The sequence below is a fragment of the Andrographis paniculata genome, unplaced genomic scaffold (genome assembly GCF_009805555.1).
Source record: "Andrographis paniculata isolate CXL003 unplaced genomic scaffold, ASM980555v1 Contig69END, whole genome shotgun sequence".
NCBI lineage: Eukaryota > Viridiplantae > Streptophyta > Magnoliopsida > Lamiales > Acanthaceae > Andrographis > Andrographis paniculata.
The window spans coordinates 5,277,002-5,299,784 of NW_026137605.1; the positions used below are offsets into that span (position 1 = coordinate 5,277,002).

Consider the following 22,783-nt stretch of genomic DNA (forward strand, 5'->3'; position numbering starts at 1 on the left):
CAGTGGAAAATCCGCCACATCCAGTAGGTAAAGAATATATTTTTTAAGGCTTTTTTATCCATGCACGAGTACCGTCCAGTTGCAAATTTACCTCAATGGATTCTACCAAATCAGAGGCAATAAGAGAACATAAAGAGGAATCCACCAGAAGATTTGGATACTTTGGAGGAAATAGTTCGGATGGTATATGACGATGATCCTACTAGGATGCCCGCAAAGCTGCAGTATCAATGTTCTTTTCCAGACTAAATTATAGAGGAATATCCTATTACTCATAATGCAGATATACCATAATTCACTCTATTTTTCGGGAAGGATTCTAAAATGACCATCGAGCATATAAGCCAATTTTTGGCTTAATGCAATGGAAAGTTCCAGAACAATGAGTGGTACAAGCTACTACTCTTTTCTTTATTACTAACCATACCAACTTTTAGTTGGTACACCTTGTTGTATCCTAATTCATTGCAGAGTTGGATTGAGCTGAAGAGCATGTTTCATGAGCATTTCCACAATCCACTATCCAAGACAACTATCACAGACCTTTTTAGCTTGCGACATAGGTCAGATGAACCCGCATAAGATTTTTTGGAGTAATTCCGGAGGATAGAGGGCGGGTGCAATTTAAAAATTTTGGAGGATCAAGTTGTAGACATTGCTATTAAGGGGATGCATGCTTAATTACAAGATAAACTTGTCTTTCAAGGGTATATCAATCTCCAGACATTGGTTTCTAAGGCTATTAGAGCTGAAAAATATCTTTCGGCAACTCAAGAAGCTGGGGGGGCAACAACATCCTATAGCCCCCCGAGAAATTCAAGATGAAAAAGATGGGTCAGATCTAGAAGATGGCCAATAGGGCCACCTTCAACCGATATCCATTTATTATATCGGAATATAGCCGAACCAAGCCAAAGCACCGGTCTTATCTATACTATAGGAGGTTTGAAAGCCACAGTGGAAGGCCACACTACCTAAACTCACGAGGGTCAGGCAAGTCATATGTCATTAGGCAGCTGAAACGGATTTCTATTTTGGATAGACTTTTACCATATAATACAGTTGCGGAAGTTAATTTTTACAAGGATGATAGAGTTTGAAGAGTTACTTCAGTGGACCAGGTCTTGCTAAATCTGCATCCCACACGACACTGAAAACAACCTTCAGGTCTTACTAATGGAAGAAGATGACGAGTCTAAGGCCATTTTCATAGTCATCGTTGGATGAGGATATAGAGAGAGCGACTAACTATTATAGAGACATTGCATTCAATATGATTGGAGTTCTACCCAAGAAGTTCAGTGCAATACCTTCTCAGCCAATTTCTCTCTAAGGTAGTATGGTGATAGATAACTCAAGCCCAATTTTGTTGGCTGATGATGTAGATGACCAAGCGGAAATCAAGCAGGAGAATATCATGTTCATAGAAAAAGCTGAAAAAGCAACCCAGAACCTCAAGCCATTGTTCCTCACCATCGTTATTGATAGGCATATAGTAAGCAAGGCATTAGTGGACTGCAACGATTTCATCAACATCTTGACGTTGGCCATACCAAGAAAGATCATAAATGAGTTGATTCCAACAACCATAAAACTGACGGATTTTATGGGCAATACCCACAAGGCCAATGGGGTAGTAGTGGCGGATGTCACTGTTAGGAGCATGAAGGACCAGATGGTGTTCTTTGTAATTGAAGGAAAGTAAGGTATTCCGCCATCCTGGGTCATGACTGGATCTACACATCACAATGTCTGCCTTCTACTCTCCACAAGAAAGTTATATTTTGGAATTGGAACAAGGTAGAGGTAAAAAATGATCCGCTTGTGGAGATCCATGCTTTGGATGCCATTCATTATTCTCTGAATATTTTTTCTCTGTCAATAATGGTGCAGAACGCCAAAGATTATGAGGAATACAACCTCACTACCTAGAGATTTGAGGTCCGAACAAAGGCCGATCTACGGTTAGATTTCATGGAAGAATATAATGGTTGATGATCTTAAGATCATCAACAGGTGGTAGTTCCGGATGCGGAAGCTGTCCTACCAAAAGAAGGAGCAGGTTGTGAAATCCGCTGGGGGTAAGAATTAATTGATGACATTCCGCCTTCCAACAAAAATCTGGATGATGAAAAGTTGATTTCATCCATTGGGAGGATGGTTCCACCATTTGAGACTTAAGACCCACGTGAGGATGTCAACTTGGGAAATAGAATAAAGTCTCAGATGACAAATATCAGCACTTTATGGCCAGGACCACAAAGAGAATCCGATTCCGCTGATTCAGATGTTTCTGGACTAGTTGAATTGGGAGTATCATGATATCCCAGGTTGGCTTGAAGTTTGATGGAACATTGACTGCCTACCAATAGTTCTTACTACCCTTATAGGCAACCGCCGAGATGATTTAGTCCAGAGATAATGTCCAAAATCAAAGAAGAAGTGCACGTAGGAGCATCAAGCAGAATCAAGTGTAGGGGCACAAAGCTATTATTTCGAAATCAAAAGTGGTGGAAAAATACTAGCATCAGTCCACAATAATAGAGAAGAAATCTTGCCCTCAAAATGGTTTCTTGGGCTTTTATTCCACCGTGAATGGTGATTCGACATGAAACACTTCGGAGGGGGAAATACAAAAATTTTGGATGTTTTTAGATGTCCAATCCATCCAAATATTTTTATGGAGGGTATGATGTTGGACCCAAAAACATAAATTGGGGGAAAAGCCCAATAAGAAGAAGAAGCCCAATTTGGCAGATACCCAATTGAGGAGTTGAGCCCAAAAATGAAGGAAGAACTCATACAATAAAAGAGACATCAACCCGTGACTAAGGAGTTATACCCAAGTTGGGTAAGTCCAATAGAAGGGGGCGCAGGTTGCTGCGGAAAATCCACAACTTTGCAAAAATGTGGAAAAAATAGTAATGGCTTCGGAAATCATAATGGCCATCAAGAAGGGGGAGTTTGATCCTTAAAGCAACTTGAAGGTTACTCGATTGGAGTTAATATCAAAAACTAAAATATTTGAGCTATAAAAAAAATATTTGAGCGCACACACAAAAAAAAAAGTAATTAATAAACAAAATATTACCTTAATTTTATTCGATTGAAGGATGATAATTCAAATGTGAAAGAGAATAATATTTTTAAATAAAAAAAAAACAATACGAATGCTCTTAAAAAAACTAATTAAAAAAGAGAAATGACGAAAAACATATATATAGAATTTTTTAAGCAGCACCATAGATATTTTGTATCAAATAAAGATTTACCCAGGCTAAATTTCAAAGCCCATAAATTTATTTAATTTTTTAAAATAAATCTAATCATAGCATATTGTTTAGTTGAGATAACAACGGTATAAGATCACATTAATTATCTAATTAGTAAGAAGTAGCAGTTCGAATATACAAGGTAAAAGAAATATTTTATTTGAAAGCTTTACGAAAAAGATATAAAGTTTGCATAAAAAAGCTTGATTCATTTATATTTCAATCAAAGAATAAGTCTTGAAAAAATACGTTTTCAAAAGATAATACAAAAAATATGAGTAGAGCAATTTCATAATGGTTTTATTTTAATATCGTACCATTTCATATTGCGGATAGTGGTATTTACTGTCAAATAATGATCGACACAATCGCATATGTTGGAGTTGGTGTTAAAGAACCTACTGGTAAGAAAACTGAGGATGAATATTTGAATGAGAAAATGAAAGAAATTGTACAATATGTCAAATTTTTTATTTAGAAGTGGAAAACATGAGTGTACAATTATGTGAAGGTTATAATAGTCACAAAATATTCAATCTTAAATTTTATGGTGCATTGTGATAATGATATAATATATCATAATTCAGTCGATTGTACAGATAAGACAAACACTGCAGACTTTGTCTAAACCTAATAGATAAGTTTGTGAAATTAGTAGAGGTTGATAATATAGTAGAAATTCATAACTAATAGTAAATCTATTATGAAGGCTGCTGAAAATAAAAATGATGAAGAAAAGGAAGTACATTTTTTGTTCTTTATGCATACATCACATTGGTTTGATGTTGGAAGATAGTAGAGATATAAAACCGGTGAATGATATGATCAAATAAGAAAGAAGAATTACAAAGTTTATATACAACAACAACAAAATAGACAATTCGATGAAAATGTGGCGACTCCTATAGCGGTGGCGGTGGTGGCGGCAGTTCCGACGACTTCGGTAGAGGTCTACATTCTCGCGAAGTAGTATCTAATTTTTTATTGTTAGTTAAATGGGTATTGCAAGAAGTATATCTACCGTGAAACCTAGTCGATGATGAATTCTCTTTTCAAAAATTAGATACGCCCCTATAGTACTTCCGGTGGCTGGTGTTTAAACCCAAAGATAAAACAGTTTCTGTCTCCGATGAGAGTGGCACCTAAGATCATTGGAGCTCTGGAGAACAAAACGAGAGATGAATTGAGTTGGGGAGGTTTCTAGAAAAATAGAAGAGATGAAAGAAAGATGAGAGACTGTTGTTGGTGTCTTTAGAATGAAGGGAGAGGTCCTTTCTATAGGCGTCTCCACTCGAAAAAATGGCAGGGGATGAATTATGAACATAATTACGACCTTAATTATCAATGTAATTTATTCTAATTTCAAATCTTACGTTTGAGGCTGTCGTAATTGATTCTAATAACAAACTTTCCGTTTGTGACGATCGTAATTTATTCTAATTTCAAACATTCCGTTTGAAATGATTGTAATTTATTCTAATTTCAAACATTCCGTTTGAAATTATAATAGTTTATCCAACGGATAATATTTTATCCATATAATACTGCAACTTAAACCATATACTCGGGTTTAACTTAGGGCTGCACAATATAGTTTGTTTTGAGACAAGAAAAATAGCCAAAATATTAATCAAGTCTCATATACAATAAATATATATTAGTATTTAGTTATTTTATTCAAATTAATCTAATTAATTTAGTTCACCGGTCCGTCGCATTTTCACTCAACAATTAATCGGTTGCGTAAATAACCGATTATCCAACATATAATTTATCTGTATTCGTATCTTATATAGATATAGTTTATTGGAGTGTGGATATATTTTAATTTGTGTTAGACCAGTCCATTAGAGTGTGTCTATATATAGGGGAGGATCCTCATTTGTGCTTCACTTTGTTACACATAGAGCAACTATACACACTCTTCTTTTGCGAGGTGCATGTTTTCGGTGTTCTTACTTTCCCTTGGAGTGCTTTTAAAGTTGTGTATAGGTTGTACAAGCAAGTTTTCTGTGAGTGCCGAGAAATTAATGAACCAATAGGAAGTTGTTTGATGATGAACCATCCAATCCGTTACAATAGGGATGAGGGAAATATATTATTATAATTGTATAAAAGATTCAATAATATTAATAAAAAATAAAGTATTATTGAAAATATATTTTAAAAAACAATTATGCCAACTAATAATATCAATTCACGTTGGAATGGAGATAATTTTCATAATTTTAACCATATGAGAAAATATTGAATTGTTCATATTTAAAAAAATAATAGTTATTTTAAATTACATGACATAAATTAATCACTACTTTTCCTTCCAAATTATTTTTTCTAAAAAAAATCCAATATATAAACAATCAAATCAAAATATTTCTAACATACCAAATTAGTCTCATCTTATTATACCAAAACCAAATCGAAACTTACAACAACAAACGAGCAAAAATCTTAAATTTCCTCCTCAAATTCAAATTTAATCCAAGCCAAAACTCATTTCCATTGGAATCATACAAGCCCTCATAAGTTTTCCTAATTAAACCTTATCCATTAATTTCATACTAAATCATTAATTGTTGGCAAAATAGGTTTGGTGTGATAATGAAATTAAAAAAAATAGAAAAATGACTATTGATTAATTTTATAAAAATTTGAAATAAATTTTCATTATATAACATAATTTGTAAAACAAACTATTCACATAATTTGTTTGGAGATTGGATTTTAAATACACTATTCATCTCATTTTTTTCCCCAAAAAACATCAAATCAAACTCCTATTTTTTATTTTTTTATATTATGCTAAAAATTAATTTTACATTTAAAATATCACATTAAAACTTATTTATATCACATCATACAACTATTAAAATTCAAAATTTTTACTATTCAAATCTCAACTCAAAATCGAACCCCCAAACAAACACATAATAGATTGATTGAAATACAAATAAAATTGAAGAAAGAATAAATAAAAAGATAAGTATAATCAAATAGTCTCTTCTCGCAGATATGGACGAAACTAATTAGGGGCTTGGAGGGGCACTTACCCCAAACCCCAAAAAAATATATAAATTTTAATGTGAAAAGTAAAATTTTTAAAGTTAATATGTGAATTTTGTTCTATCTTTCCTTAATTCATGTTTAGTATTTTATTTTACTTTTAATTTTATTATTTTAAATTTATAATAATCTATAATATTTTTAATTATAAATATATTATATTAAAAATACAGATTTTGTTCATCTAAATATTTTTTTTTACTGGTGCAATTTTTGAGGTATATAATATAAATTTTATTCTCTAATAAAAATTAGCATTTAATACTAAATATTAGCATTTTTTTTATATTACAATTTATCATACTTCATATAAAAAAATACTTCCAATTAAAGTACTAAATAAACACACCCACAACTTTTTATACCAAATATTAACCGTGCATCATTTCTCTCTCTCTCTCTTTTTTCTCGGTTCTTTTTCTTATCACCCCACTATATTATCAAAAGGTATCAAAGATGTCCCAAAAAGGGATTGTCTGGTGGTGTGGAGAGTGAACTTGTGACCGTGAGGTCATGGATTCAAACCCCGACGCCTCCAGGTCCATCTGCCACATATTGTACGCAGTGTAACTTGCAAAGCTGAGAATGTCGGTAGACTGGCCCCTACTATATTGACGACAAATATGTCGCAAATCACATATTTTCTTTGTAGATTTTCATGACACAACACCTCATCCAATCTTGAACATGTATCCATTTGTGGATGATTCACTATAATCCAATATTATAATCCAATGATCTTTACTTGGATAGCAATTGTTTCGCCTTAGTTTTCTTGTTGAGTACGTAAGACCAGGATAAGTACAATTCATTCATAGCATATAACTCTTGTGACTCTTCCGTATTTCTCTTGAGCCACAAATTTACCCTAAGTTTTGCTCAATTTGATGCTCGGATCATTTGGGGTTTTCACTAGAGCGCGATGATAAGCACTAAATTATTTCAAAACTTCTTACATATAATGAGATTGTGTTAAGAAAATTTCTTTAGGTACCTAATTATTTTGATCCCAAGGATCGTATCAGCCAGCCCCAAATATTTCATATCAAAATTTATCTTCAACATTTGTTTCATTCATATAATAAGCCATTGATCACTATCCATGATCAATATATTACTATGTAGAGGCATACTAGCACAAAACTTCTAACGGGTATCACCATGCAGCTTAATCCCGATAATTCTTTAAGAATATGAGGTAATAATAGAACACTCATCAGATTATACTCCTTATTATCGTCTAATAAGGCAAGTTTCCAAAGCCCCTTTCTTAAGAAATAGATCACTCCTTACTTGACAGTTCAAAGTGGACTAATACAAAAAACATGTGATTTGTCCAAAAGCTTCACTTGAATCTTCTTTGTAGTGAATATATTTATCGCACTTATTGTATTTGAAAATATCATTTTTTTTTAAAAAAAAATCAAATGTCATGATTTTTTGTGCTTGTTTAAGACCGTACAAAAACTTAATGGGTTTGAAAGCCTTTCTAGATACTACAAACTTTGAAGTTGTTTCATGTATATTTATTCTCTAGGTAGTGATTCATGAACACTGTCTTGATATCTATTTGGTGAATCTCTGCAAAACAATAATCAAGAGAAGCATCTTAATTAAGGTGGTCCTAGATACAAGATAATTTCTCTTAAATATGTTCTATTTCATTTTGATTAAAGACCTTGACAACCGATCCATACTTAAATTTGTCAACCAAGCCATCGATCTTGTATTTTGTTTTAGGACCCACTTACGTCTTAGCAGTTTACAATCCTTTACTTTTAAATATTTTGACCATTTCACTACGTCTTAGCCCTTTTTTTAAAGGATCATAATTGTTAGTCATTTCTTAATTTCTCTTTTGAGAATATTAAGGAATGTCATCCTTACGATTATAAAGAAATATATATATTTAAAAAAAAATAAAATTTCTTGAATATCATTATCCATTCACTTATGTCAAGTGATTTACAATTTTTGAACAAGAAGACCATAAGTACTATATCGAGTATGTAGCTACTAATTATGCATTCAATGTTTTTCGGGTCAATAGCGAGACATCTCCATCTTAGCCAAACACCCTCAAATATTAAGGTATTTTCAGAAAAGATTATGACCTTTCCAAAACTCGAAACAATCCACAGCCTTACTTTTTAAGAAAATTTCATTCATAATTTCATACTCTGTCGGTACGGCTTGCCTCAGATGCTTTGAGGCATTTGTTGAAAGACTTATGGCCTTTCAACCACTTGTAAAGAATTATTTCTTTACTTTTTAGAATTTTATATAAAATATAATTTACCATCAACAAGGATTCTCCCTCATTCATATATTATTAGATAATTTAAAATTTTTTAACATGATATTTATTATATCATTCACTGTTCGATTTCTGTGTTTCACAACATCGTTCAGCTGTAGTGGAGCTCACGTTTGAAAATTAATATTAATAGAGGCACAAAAATTTTGCAAATAGAACCACACATTATCCACCGCAATCGCTTCAAATCACTTTGATTGGAATGTCGAGTTAATTCTCAAGTTCATTCATAAAGTTCTTTACAATTTCAAGAGCCTCGTCTTTGTTTCTCAATATATATAAAGACAATAATATCGGGTACAATCATCTACAAAAGCGATGAATTACTTTTTTTTTTTTTTCTAGTTCGAATAAACTCAAAATCACACACGTCGATATAAATTAACTCTAGAGGTGAAATGATTCTTTCAACACTTGAAAATAATTATTTTGTTGATTTACCTTCAATGCAAACCTCGTAATATTGTTGGTAATTGAACTCAATTTTTTTTTAAATAAAATTAAATTTATTAATTTATTTATGGCATCTTATTCATATTTAATATCATGTATCATAAAATCAAACGACTTAAGCAATCTAAAATAAGAATATTCTTCTATTTTTATTGATATTTTGACACTCAACCAATATATCTTATTTGGAAAAACTTTGGATAGATAACTTTTAGTTAGAAAATTTTCTCCGCGGTGGCAGCAAAGAGAAGAAAAGATGAGAGTGAGAGTGAGTAAAACAAACAACAACGATAAGAAGTAAAAGTTCAAGTCTAGTTGAATATTTTTGATAATTTTAGGAATTCTGAAGGATAAAATTGATATTTAATAATAAGAGTAATAATAATAAATAAATAAATTAAAAACTAAAAAAAAAAAAGGGGAAACTTTTGTTAATGTTTAAAATAAATTTATCTTCAATTTATGAAAAATAAAAATATACTTTTTCCACAATCGAAAGGAAGTTTTTGAAATTTTATAATAAATTAAAAAATAATAATTTTTTATTAATTAATATAAATATAAAATAATCTAGATATTTTACAGTTTGTATAATTTAATTGTATATATAATAATATATTTGTATTTATAAATAATTAAATAATATTTTAAAATTACCGTGTGTTAATTTTAAAGAAATACTATTTTGAATACTTTTGATTGACATAGTATAACTTTATTTATCTAAATAATATTTGTATTGACACGATTTCAGCATAAATATTATATATTTTATTTTTTATAGAAAATATTTTCTTTTATATTGCCAAGATTTTTTAATATTCACATTAAAGAATATTATATTAAAATACTAAATAAATATATATATTTTTTTAAAAAAGTAAATATTCCCAAATAATATATCTATGTGCAACTGGAACGCACCCCAAATATGGAGTTTGGTTGAGAGAATTTGCTTCAATCATCTCTATATTTCGGGGCGTTGTACAACACAAAATCAACGCCATTTTCGGCGTCATGTATTTTTAATTTTTTTTTTGTATATTAATTCTTTTGTTTATTTATTTATTTTTTTAAAAAATACTCCCTCTGTCTCGGCTTGCATGTCCACTTTATTGTAGATATAAAAATTTAAGAAGGGTACAATTAGTAAATAATTAAGAATGTATTAGTGAAAATAATTATCGTATAATAAATTTAAGGGTAAATTATATAACATTTCCATGTGTTTTAGTAAAAATGTATAAAATATCATGTGTTTTATTTATTGTGTGAAATCCCCTTGTTAATGTAAAGTTTGCACGAAACACTCTCTAGTCCAAAACTGATATTTGATTCTAAATAAAAACTTAAATTATGCAAGATTTATACAAATAAAAAATATCAAAATATCTTAAATTATTTTTTTAATAAAATAAACTGATATTTTACGTTTTTTATTTGTATAAAACTTGTATAATTTATTTATTTAGAACCAAATATCAATTTTGGAGTGTTTAATGCAAATTTTACATTATGACGGACAAAAATTGACTCGACCTGAACCTGACCCGAAATAATTGAGTTTGGGTTGAGATTTTTTATCCCATTAATAATTGAGTCAAACCTGTTTAACATATTTAATTAAATAGGTCAGATTTCGATCCAAATTTTCAACTTGAAAATAATTCGTCTACCTGTTTAATTAATATTATTTTAAATTTAAATATATTTTTAAAATTTTATCAATTCAATTTAAATATTCATGACCAATTTTATAAAAATAAAATAAAATAAAATATAATTTAAGCTAAAATTTTACAAAATTAGGATTAAAGAAAGGATTGTGTTGTGTAAGTGTTTGTTAATTCGACTCTTATGATATAAATAAATAGTTTTTGGTTTAATATGTATATATATGATGCATTTGAAAATTTTTTTAGTATAAATTATAATATTAAATTAAAATTTAAAATTTTAGACTTAAACAATTATACATGTCAGGTTGACTAAATTAATAAAATGTCATGTTAAGGTTGCAAATATCAACCCGTTTAATTAAACGAGTCAGATTAGGTCAAAAATTTTCTAAAGGTTTATAGCTGACCCGAATCTAAATCCGACCTCACCCGTTTGTCAGCCTTACTTTACATTAAAACATAGTGTATTTTGTATATTTTTATTAAAACACGATGTTATATAATTTAGTCTAAAAATAATTATAAATTAAGATTAAAATGATTAAATTATTTAATTAAAATTTTAAAAAATATAAATTATAAATTATAAATTTTAAAATATAATTAAAATATATAATTATACGTGAAAAAAAAGATTACGAAATAAATGAAATAGATGAAGTATTAATTATTGATATAAAAAATAATTTAAAGTAATACTATATAAAATCGAATATTTGAAATATATATATATATATATTTAATTACTGTATTTTTAAAGTTACAAGAGTTCGTGGCGCATTTTTAAACCTCTTCAAAACAGAATCAAACGCAGCTATCTTTCTAAGGTTTCGGGATTCCGTTTCCGCCCTTCTCCGCCGTCTCCGCCGTCTCCGATTCTCCATAGCTCCTCCATTTCCATTTCCGCCCTGCTTGTGGAATCCCCTATTCCTTGCCCTTCTAGATATTACAGTAATTTTATTTTATTTATTGTTTTTCCTCCTCTCCGTTTTCAATCCTCGACGTCTTGTTGTACGTTAATTATCTTGTCCAACCGGAAGATTCCTCTAAAGGTTGTTGGAAACTAAGGTCAAACCAGCAGGCATCTTCCTCGGTGTAAAATTATTCTTTTTTTCTTGTGGTGATTATTTTTCTCTTTTAGAATTTTGAGCGTAAGTCGCGGATTTGGAGTCGCCGGCGGCTTACCTATGCTGGGTCGCTGTTTTTGCATCGAATGAGAAAAAAAAATAAAAAAATGAGCGGGTCCACCAGGGAAATCTGTAAGCCGGACACCAGGGGTAAAGCTAAAGGCCCTTCAGGCTGGATGGATTTCGACCTTAAGCAAAGGCGGAAAAAGCAAGGTCTGGAAGCTGAAAATGATTCTGATGCTTACCCTGTGCTATCAGGTACTATTGCCCCCAATAGTTTAATTAAAAAGAACGAAGTATTTGTGAAGAATACCATTTCATCCCCTATTGTTGGTCCCAATGATTTTCCTTCCTTGATGGATACGGAAAATATTGGGCCTAAGGTGTCAAGCAAGGCTGATTATCAGAAGCTTAATGAACTTTGCCATATTGTGGATGAAAGGTTGATCGAGGATATCTTGGCTGGTGTAAACTACAATTTTGATAAGGCTATATCTTTAGTTGAGGCAATGTTTAACTCTGAGATTAAAGATGTTGATATCAAGGAAGTCGAATCCAGTAGGGTTGATTTCCAATCCTTTGATGCACCTGAAAATCATTTAGTAGAAAATTTGGATATGGGCTGTATCACTCGTGTTCTTCCTGACTATGAGGCATCTTCAGCTCTAAATTTGGATTCCTCCAAGTCTTTACCCATTGAACCTGAGTGGGAAGAGGATGATATCTACCTGGCCTATAGGAAAGATGCTATTAAGTCGATAAGGTATTTTTGTTTCTTTCGTTTATTTTATTTTATTTATTTATTTATTATTAAGCGAATCGGAATTTGTTTGCTGCTTCTTTTTACTTACTTTTGCATCTTACTAATGAAAATACACTGAAAAATACCAAGAGGATAGAAGCCGTCAATTCTGACGCCCATAGATTATCTGTGATTATATTCTCACCGTAGAGTAAGTAATTCCATTGGTTAAGATGTACAAGTCATGCAAGGTGCTTCTAAGGTTCTTGATATCAGTTTTGGTGTCCATTTTCGGCATTTTTTATGGTTTATACAAAGATATTTGAGATTTTGATTTTGATATTAAAAAATTATGGACATTGATAGAAATAACTGGAAATTAACTTAAAATTTACTCATTTAGTTTTAAATTATGCACTCACACACACACACACACACACACACACACATATATAGACTAAAAACAGGCTACTTGTACTATTTGAAATTTTAGATTACATAAAAAATGGAAGCGAACCTGTTCGGTATGATTTATACTGAAATTTCTAAATAATTCCATCAAGTTTCAATATATAAAATGATACAATTACTGAATTACCAATAATACTATATTTAAAGCTTAGTAGTCAATGGCGGGAGATAGCATTTCCACCGAGCGAAGCGGCTATCTGCTGCCATCGCTGCTCCATTGGGCATTTATGCACACATGGCAATGGCTGCTTGTTGTGGTGGGGTGTTGTGGGTTGGAGTTGATATGTAACTATTGTTTATTATGGATTTAAATGCACCTGGAAATTTTAGAGATATTTCTCAAAATTTTATGATATGTAATTGTGTACTGAATTTCAATAAGTACCACTGAAACTGAGGTCATGTTTACTTGTGTTTTGGTTTTCTTATCGTATTTTGGGTTTTAATAATTTTGAGATGAAATAGGTGTTGGATTTGATGTTCAAACAAAAAATACTTGCGGTGCATTCTATTGCAATTTTGTTTTTGTTTTCCATTGTTTGTATTACTTTATATTTTTGGTTTTGATGTTTTTGATATAAAAATAGTTGTTTGATGTGATTTTTTTTATGGAAAATAATATATTGAATAGTAGAGAACACATCCAAGTATTGAATGTGATATTTTACAGAGGGAAAGTGGATATGCAAACTATATTGAATAGTGTAGAAATGAATACAAAAACACAACTCAACCTGAAATTTTGGTTGAAATTTAAAACAAATTGCATTCATCATTATAATTTATAAGTCTGTGTGTAAAAGAGAGAGAGCGAGTACCTCAAAAATTGTCCTTGTAATTTATATCTCCAAGTTCCCAAGGAATGTTCTAGAAAATGGTCTGCATGATTTCTGCTTTCTCAAACTTTTTATGCATGTACCAAATACATTATTTTGCATTGCTAGTGAGTTCAACTGGATTAAAAGCATGGATGTTTCTTGTTTGCATAGAATCTTTATCTAAGATTGCCACTGTAAATTTAGTTAAATTTTGTTATTTAGTCATTGCTGTGTTTAATGTTCTTAGTGTAAGGTGGGACTCATGGGTGAGATTTTCTACTTTATGATAACGTGAAATTATTCAGGGTGTGTTTGTTTTGTGAAAATGGTTTGAAGAGATTTTATTTATGTGAGGTATAAGGAATTACGTAAGGAATATAAAAATAATGAATGTGTAATATATTAATATTTTTGGGAAAATGTGTAGGAAGAAAAATAAAAAAGAACAAACCTCAGCTTTGTTAAATTTTCCTATGTTTCTAATTCACATATAACTTTGAATACTATCTTAAGAGAAAAAACCAATAATCACACAAATGCAAGAATAAGCTGGTCTAAAATATGATGTTAAATTGAGTCACAGGAATTCAATAATTGGAGAGGAATTTTATTGTCACCCCATGCCCTTATTAATGTCTGTATGATTTTCATGTGATTAGATCAGCATCTCGTCAATCTAAAGCTGCAAATGATGCATATATTAAGGGTGATCATATATCTGCACGTCATTATTCATGTATAGCTAAAGAACAATGGGTTATGGCTAAGAAGCTTAATGCCAAGGCAGCCAAGGAAATTTTTGCTGTAAGAAATTGTAAAAATGATCTTTGGACATTGGATTTGCATGGTTTGCATGCATTGGAAGCAGTTGAGGCTTTGCGTGATCGGTTGAGAAGTGTTGAATCCCTTGTATTATCCAGTAGCTTTGCGACATTGGGTGGAGCCCACAGCGGATCAAGCTTGTTTGGTGCATCTGTACCATCTGCCAATCATGTTAAGATGGGCACACCTGTGAGATATACCCCTTCAACCAGGCCGAGGCAATTACACTTGCAAGTGATAACAGGTATGGCACTTCTATATGACCAATAACATTTCATTTGAAGAGAAATTATATTTTAAGAGAAGTTATAGATGAAGCTGTTGCTACATGGTTTGCTAGAATCAAATGTTCTTGCAGCAGTCTGGATTGGACAAAACTCTACACAGAGTTGATGATTAGATAATATTTTTAGATTTGGATGAACACTCATTGTTTTGTTTTGCACTATGAGTTATGCTCATTTGAAGTTGCATGTGCCTTTGGAGTTGTAATGGTGGGTCTGGTTGGCTAGGTCAGCCTACCTCGTCCATGCCATAAATAATGAGAAACATTTAGTGTATGGTTGAGTAATTGTTTTAATTCCTTCCCTGCTTAATATCTTTCTCTCTCATTATATGTATAAGTTCGCTTAGGCATCCATGATTCTATTTATTGTGCTGTGATACAACACACATATATAAGTATGTATGGTCATTGAAAAGTCATTAGGAGTTTCCTAGTTAAATATCATGGTGTCCGTAGGAAATTAGAGTAGAGAAATAGAGGGAAAATATTATTTCATTCCATAAAGAAAGAGAAGGGAAGAATATATATATATATATATATATAGATAGAGGTATTTATAAATTATCCTAACAAACTAAATCATAGATATGATATGTATATTGATATGGATATAGATATGGATATGAATCTATCAAATCTAACACTCCCCTCAAGCTAGAGCGTACAAGTCAAACGATCCAAGCTTGTAGAAGATGGACTCGGATCCAGGACCTCTAAGAGCTTTTGTAAATATGTCTGCAAGTTAATCATTTGATGACACATATTTGATATCTATAGATTCGATAATACTTTCTCTCTGATGAAGTGACAATCTATTTCGATATGCTTTGTTCGTTCATGAAATACTGGATTTTGCTTGGTTATCACACCCTAACTTCATCTTCGTCACATCACAAAACTTGAGTTCACAAAGCAATTTTTTAATTCAGAGAAGCTCACATATAGCTAAAGCCATAGCACAATATTCAGCCTTAACACTAGAGCGCGCAACCACATCTTGTTTTTTACTTTTCCAAGATATCAAATTGCCTCAAATAAAAACGCAATAACCAGAGGTAGAATGCCTATCGATTGGAGATCCCGCCCAATCAACATCTGTATATCCAACGATTTCAGAATGGCCATGATTTGTATAATATAATCCTTTTCCGGGAGACCCTCTAATATACTGGAAAATACGCATAAGTGCCTTTCAATGAGAGTCACATGGAGACTGCATGAATTGGCTCACTACACTTACTGCAAATGATATATTTAGTCGGGTGATAGTGAGATAATTAAGCTTTCCAACCAGCCTTTTATATCGTCCAACATTAATATCAGTCAATGGCTCATCCTGTCTTAAAAGCAATTTTGTATTTGGATCTATAAGGGAATCCACAACCTTACATTCATTCATACGTGTTTCTTCCAACATATCAAGAATATAATTTCTCTGAGATAGGATAATACCATTTTTCGATTGAACAATCTCAATTCCTAAGAAGTACCGTAGTGGTCCCAACTCTTTGGTCAGGAAATGATTGTGTAAATGCTCCTTTAACTTTGTAATACTATCTATATCATCTCCAATGATGACAATATCATCAACATAGACAATTAAGTAAACGCATTGCCTTTCTAAATTGTGCTTGAAGAATACGGTATAATAAGACGAACATTCTGTCATACTAAATTCTTTAATAGCAACATTGAGACGTCCAAACTACGCCTGTGGAGACTGTTTCAAGCCATAGAGTGAACGACGAAGTCGACATACAAGACCAGACTCCCTCTAAGAGGTTGCTCCATGTATACCTCTTCTTGAAGCTCACCATGCAAAAAAGCATTTTTAATGTCAAGTTGATGAAGGAGCCAACCACGCATTGCTGCCATCGAAAGAAAAAGACAAACAGAAGACATTTTGGCAACGGGAGAGAAGGTTTTTGTATAAGCCTCTCCATACACTTAGTAAAGCCTTTTGCAACAAGTCGACCTTTAAGTCGATCAATGCGACCATCAGGTCCAACTTTGATTGCATAAAACCATCGGCAAGCTACGGGTGTCTTTCCCAACGGTAGCGGAACCAACTCCCAAGTATTGTTAGCATGCAAAACAAACATTTCCTCCATCATAACTTGACACCACCCTGAATGACCCAAAGCCTCACATCAAGAACGAGGAACACAATCACAACACTACGCATGGAAGGAGGTAAACGGTGATAATTAAGAAAATTATAAATAGAATTTGGATTACGAGTGGACCGAGTGCCTCGACGCGGGATGAAAGGTGACTGAGGAGTTGCAACCGGGGAATGCGATGGAATCGGAGATAAGTCATCAATAGGCACAGGTGATGGTGAAGTAGGTATGTTATGACGCTGCCATGTATGGCGATTATAGGCCTAAAGTGGAGGCTTGGGAATGGAGACAACTGGAAGAGAAGTTACAGGTATTGAGGATGGAGTATGGTGACGACTCAAAGAACGTGACATCTGCACTAAGGTAATATCGACGAGTAAGAGGAGAATAACATCTATATTATTTTTGAACTCAAGAGTACCCAAGGAAAACACATTTGATGGATCGAGGATGTAATTTGTCCAGACCAAGAGAATGGTCATGAACAAAGCACGTACAACCAAACACTCGGATAGGTAAAGGGTATAATGACACATTAGGTTGAAGATATGTGATAGCAATCTTATGACCTAGTGCAGTTGAAGGAAGACGATTAATAAGAAAGCATGTTGTAAGGATAGCATCAACCGAAAACTGAAACGGGACATTATAATGTAAAAGAAGGGTACGAGTTGTTTCTACTAAATGGCGATTCTTGCGCTCAGCCACCCTATTTTGTTATGGGGTGGAAGGACAAGAATACATGAATAATCCCCTAAGAAGACACAAATTCATTAAATGAGTGGGAAAAATATTCTCTACCATTATCACTTCTTAAGACCTTAATAGAGGTGTGGTATTGTGTACGAATTTCAGCACAATTTTTTTTGAATATAATAAGTAATTCAGACCTATTTTTCAATACATTAACCCAAGTACACAGATTAAAATCATCAATAGAAGTAACAAAATATTGAAAATCTAGGCTTGACTTAGAACGACAAGGACCCCAAATATCTTAGTGAACTAATGCAAAAGGTTCAGATGCTCTATTATTGACGCGCTTTGGAAAAGTAGTACGAGACTATTTCCAAGCTCGCATGACTCACGTGGTAACGAAGACAGTGATGAAAAATTAGGAAAAATACGTTTCAATCTTGATATATCGGGATGACCTAATCGTTGATGCAACAATTCAGGAGACTCAACACTAGCAGTTGCGAGAGTAGAAGATTGACAAAAGACTTATTTAGGTAATATAGCCCATGAGACTCACGTTGGTACCAATCGTCCGTCCCGTGCTGCAATCCTGAATAACAAAGGAACTACCGGTCAATAAAATAGAATAATATAAATCTTTAGTAAGTCGACTTACAGATATGAGGTTAAATGGACTTTGTGGTACATAAATGACAGACTCGAGATAAATTAGGTGATAGGCAAACTCTACCAATAGCTTGAGGATATGCTTTATCACCATCAGCTAGAGTGAAATGTGTTAGTGAGTTTGACGGATGAAAAGTAGAAAACAATTAGGGATTACCAAACATATGATCGGTTGCACCGGAGTCTAGTACCCATAAGCCTAGTGTAGATTGAGAAGTACTGACAAATGAAGCATGCGCATCATGAGAGGTGTCAGAACTAGTGAAGGATGACGGCTTAGATGCCTGAAACTAAAGGAATGCATCATAATCGGCACGACTTATAGTAATGGAGTTATGGGATGAACATGCGTTCAAATTAGCAACAACTTCATTTATCGTACGAGACGGGCGTCCATGAAGACTATAGCAGCATCCTTTAGTATGATCATTCTTAGTGACAATAGGTACACCTCAAGCACAGACGTATAGTACCAATTGACTTAAAAGAGTCGGCCATAAAAAGTAAAAGAGAGAAATAAGAGAGCTTAGCAGAAAATTTGGCGTTGGCAGCGGCGGCTGGAAAATATAGAGGCCTATCTAAACTCTAATTGGCTTTGATACTATGTAGGAAATTAGAGTAGAGAAATACAAGGAAAATATTATTTCATTCCATAAAAAAAAAGGAGGGAAGAATACATATATATTGAGGTATTTAGAAATTATCCTAACAAACTAAATCATAGATATAATATGATATGATATGATATGATGGATATGGATATGGATATGAATCTATCAAATCTAACAATGTCCAACTTCAACATCAAGCCCGATGCTTAATATTCTTGATTCAGGACTAAGATTTCTCAACATCATATATACATTTTTAGTTTGATTTGGTGTAAAATGAGGCTAATCATTGACTTGAATATGCATTAAGTAGTTGTTCTCTTGGACTATCAATCTTTAGTTTATGTGCAGAAGTTAATACTTGTGTTAGAAGGTTATTTATTTTTAAACGTGTGACTGATCCCATGGCAGCAGGGAAACATTGTTCCCAGATCCTCGGCCTGAGCTCCCATAATCTACACTCACAGGAGGAAGAAGTAGGTAGCTCACTTGGGCCTTGCAATGGCATTTGAGCTGATTGTTTATGCTACATTGTTGGAGAATTCTGTGTTATTTACTAATAAATAATCAATCATTACGTCTAAATAATATTAACAAAAATATTTATATAAACATCTCAACCTCAAGGTGGTGCAGTATAAGCTAACTTGATTTGGACAAAAGAAACCAGAGGCAACGAGTCTTAATCTGGACAAATTTTATAATTGTGCATAAATTTTAGATCATTCAAATCGATAATTTGTCGTGGCCGTGGCGGCAATCTTTTGTCACAATGCCAACTTGATGAACTTTTGTATAATAAAATGAGATTCAGTTAAAAAAATACTGGGGGGGGGGAACAATATGTACATTATTATGTATAGTTTTCTACGTTTTTTTTTAGTTACTCCCTTTCGTTGTATAGTTTCTAATATTTCTATTGACATCAATGCAGTAAAAAAATATCATTGATTACGATAAGTGAATCTGGTCTATATTGATTTTGGTCCCTAGCTTTATCAAAATTTCAAATTACGTGTTTTTTTTTTTTTTTTTTTTTTCCCTTTATGTGAGAATTGCTTGCATTTTCTTGTAATTCATTGAAAGTCCATTTTTCCTTTTCTTCTGTTATGAATTGTTGGCACCAGTCTTAGGTTATTTTTGTCGACACATTCATCTCAGGAGCTTCACTTAGGAAGTTCTTGATGGTATATATGGTTTATCTATTTGTTGAGCATACTTATTTCAAGCTCATGCAACAGGAAATGGCAATCATAGCAGGGGAGCAGCCACACTTCCATCAGCTGTCAAAAATTTCCTCAACGAGAATAGGTTAGCGAGTGGGGTGACTGATATTTGAACCTTTTCTTTGCTAAAAAAGAGAAATGTTATGTTTGGCTCCAACTCTATGTATGTGATAATTGTGGTGATTGGTTGTCCGCTACCTGCAGGTATCATTATGACGAGACTAGGGCTGGAGTGCTAATGGTTCATCCCAAGTTCCGAAAACAGTGAGCTGTCGTGCCACTACTCTTTGGCCGGGGTGGATGTTGTGCATTCATTGTATCTTGTTAGTATGATTGTGTATATCTTGAATTTCTGCCAACGAGTCTAATGTATTGGGGATGGTCACGCGTGGACTCTCCAATAGTATTTTTAATTATATGCTCGTGGAGGAGGAATGAAGCTAGATATCAACTTACCGGGTGTATTCAATTCAGATTTTATAGGATTTTTAAAATCTGAATGTATGTGTGGACTTTCCAATATTATTTTTAATTATATGCTCGTGGAGGAGGAAGGAAGCTTGATTTAACTTACCGGATGTATTCAATTCGGATTTTATAGGATTCTTAAAATCTGAATGTATGTGTGGACTCTCCAATAGTAGTTTTAATTATATGCTCATGGCGGAGGAATGAAGCTTGATATCAATTTGTCGGGTGCATTCAATTTGGATTTTATAGGATTCTTAAAATCTGAATGTATATTTGAGGGCATCAATCATATCCTTATTTATTTGTTGTACGCAGCAGCAGCAGCAGCAGGAGGCAACTCTATTCAACACTGCAGAGATGAGATGATGGAATATAAGAATCAGTTGGTTGATGGAAAAGATATAATATACACAACTGCTTTTGCAGATATGAGATTTAAGATAGCTGTCAGCGTTTGCCCTTACAAATAGGAAATTTGGCTAATTTGAAGTAAATGTTAAGGGGAAATTTGTCGCCCTTAAATTTAAATTCAGATTTGAGTCTGTTTGTTTTAATTGTTAATTATGTCAACAGACGAGAGGAATTAATTTGCAATTTTGTATAAAATAAAATACTAATAAAATAAAATATAAAATATTAAAAAAAAACAGGTGGCGCAACTTGATTGGGGGAGTCAGAGGGACATGAGGGTTTGGGGCGGAGAAATTTGGGCTCTGTTACCTCGGCGTCGGTTTTCCCAAACCGATTGTAAAAATACTATTTAAACACAATTAGGCCACCCGCAGTGCACTTGTCACATCAGTGACAAAAAGATAAAATTCCCAAATTGACTGTAAAAGCATTGTTTCTATACATTTAGGTCATTCGAAACGCGTGCTCTGCTGAGCACCCTTGGAGATGTGTCATTTTTGTCATGTGTCCTAATATCCGTGGGACACATGCATAGAAATATTATATATATATATATATGTTATTTTGTTATTTATTTTGTACATATTATTATATTTTAATTTTGTAATATTTTTATAATTTATAAAATTTTATATTTTACAAAATAATTTGAATATTATTTTAATTTTAAATATTTGTATTATATTGTAATAAATTAAATATTAACATAATAATACTCTACAAAATAATATGAAATATATTTTCATAATATAAATATTAACATAATAATACTCTACAAAATAATATGAAATATATTTTCATAAATTAAATATTAAAAAATAATATTAACTAATTATTTGATTAATTTTCAATTTATATATATATAAAAAATTGAATGAGTTTTTTCGTTGTGGATATAAAATAGAAGAAAACATTTCTGGCGATGCGACGATGATGTGAAAAAAAAAAAACAGTAAAAGAGATGCGCAAGTGTGGAGTTTTGGGTCAATGATTTGGAGCCCCAGAAGTTGCACACAACCCGACTTCCCATATTGATCGGATGACCCGCGGTTCAACCCGGTTTAATGGGAGATACAATCACAAACATTGGATTGAGGGGTACTGATATGGGCTGTTGGTTTTGAGATTCAGTCTGATATATATATATATATGCTGGGTTGTTGCCTCTTTGAACCCGTTTCAGTTCACTTCTTTATCTTGATTCATCTCTCCCAAATTCCCATCCTCCTGATGGCGACTTCGATCGATCCTCCTTGGTGGTTTCCGGTGATCTGTCCGGAGAATCTGTGGCTTCGACTGTTGGCGACGGTCCTCAGCCTGTTCCGAGGCGGTTCTTTAGTTTAGTCTCTCGATCTTTGTCTTATTTGTATTTTGTGGTGTGTTTGTCTGTCCACGACACTCTCCACTTCTTTCCCACAAGATGAAGGGTCGACAGTGACGCAGTGTGGCGGTGAATCGACGGCAAGAGGCAAGATGGGAGATGACGTTCGATTGTTCGGCGCCGATTCTCTTTACGGGAGATGTTG

At 32.7% G+C, this 22,783-nt stretch overlaps 1 protein-coding gene across 6 annotated transcripts; it reads left to right on the top strand.

Annotated features, from left to right (window-relative positions):
- Window positions 1-11,558: 11,558 nt before the first annotated feature.
- On the top strand, window positions 11,559-21,028 carry LOC127263571 (uncharacterized). 6 transcript variants are annotated; one of them, XM_051292677.1, is made up of 5 exons: window positions 11,559-12,674; window positions 14,863-15,008; window positions 19,561-19,629; window positions 20,391-20,460; window positions 20,580-21,028. In XM_051292677.1, the coding sequence occupies exons 1-5, from the start codon at window positions 11,998-12,000 to the stop codon at window positions 20,641-20,643; spliced, it is 1,026 nt and encodes a 341-aa protein (XP_051148634.1). In that variant the 5' UTR covers window positions 11,559-11,997; the 3' UTR covers window positions 20,644-21,028. The 6 variants fall into 6 exon arrangements, with proteins under 6 accessions (XP_051148634.1, XP_051148629.1, XP_051148631.1 ...); XM_051292672.1 differs by having other exon boundaries at window positions 14,602-15,008; window positions 20,580-20,997; XM_051292674.1 differs by having other exon boundaries at window positions 14,602-15,008; window positions 19,561-19,625; window positions 20,580-20,997.
- Window positions 21,029-22,783: the final 1,755 nt, after the last annotated feature.

Coding starts and splice junctions, on each gene's coding strand:
- LOC127263571 (XM_051292672.1), top strand. CDS start 11,998: ATGAGAAAAAAAAATAAAAAAATGAGCGGGTCCACCAGGGAAATCTGT. Junction 19,630..20,390: donor CTCACAGGAGGAAGAAGTAG/GTAGCTCACTTG, acceptor CTCATGCAACAG/GAAATGGCAATCATAGCAGG. Junction 20,461..20,579: donor AATTTCCTCAACGAGAATAG/GTTAGCGAGTGG, acceptor CGCTACCTGCAG/GTATCATTATGACGAGACTA.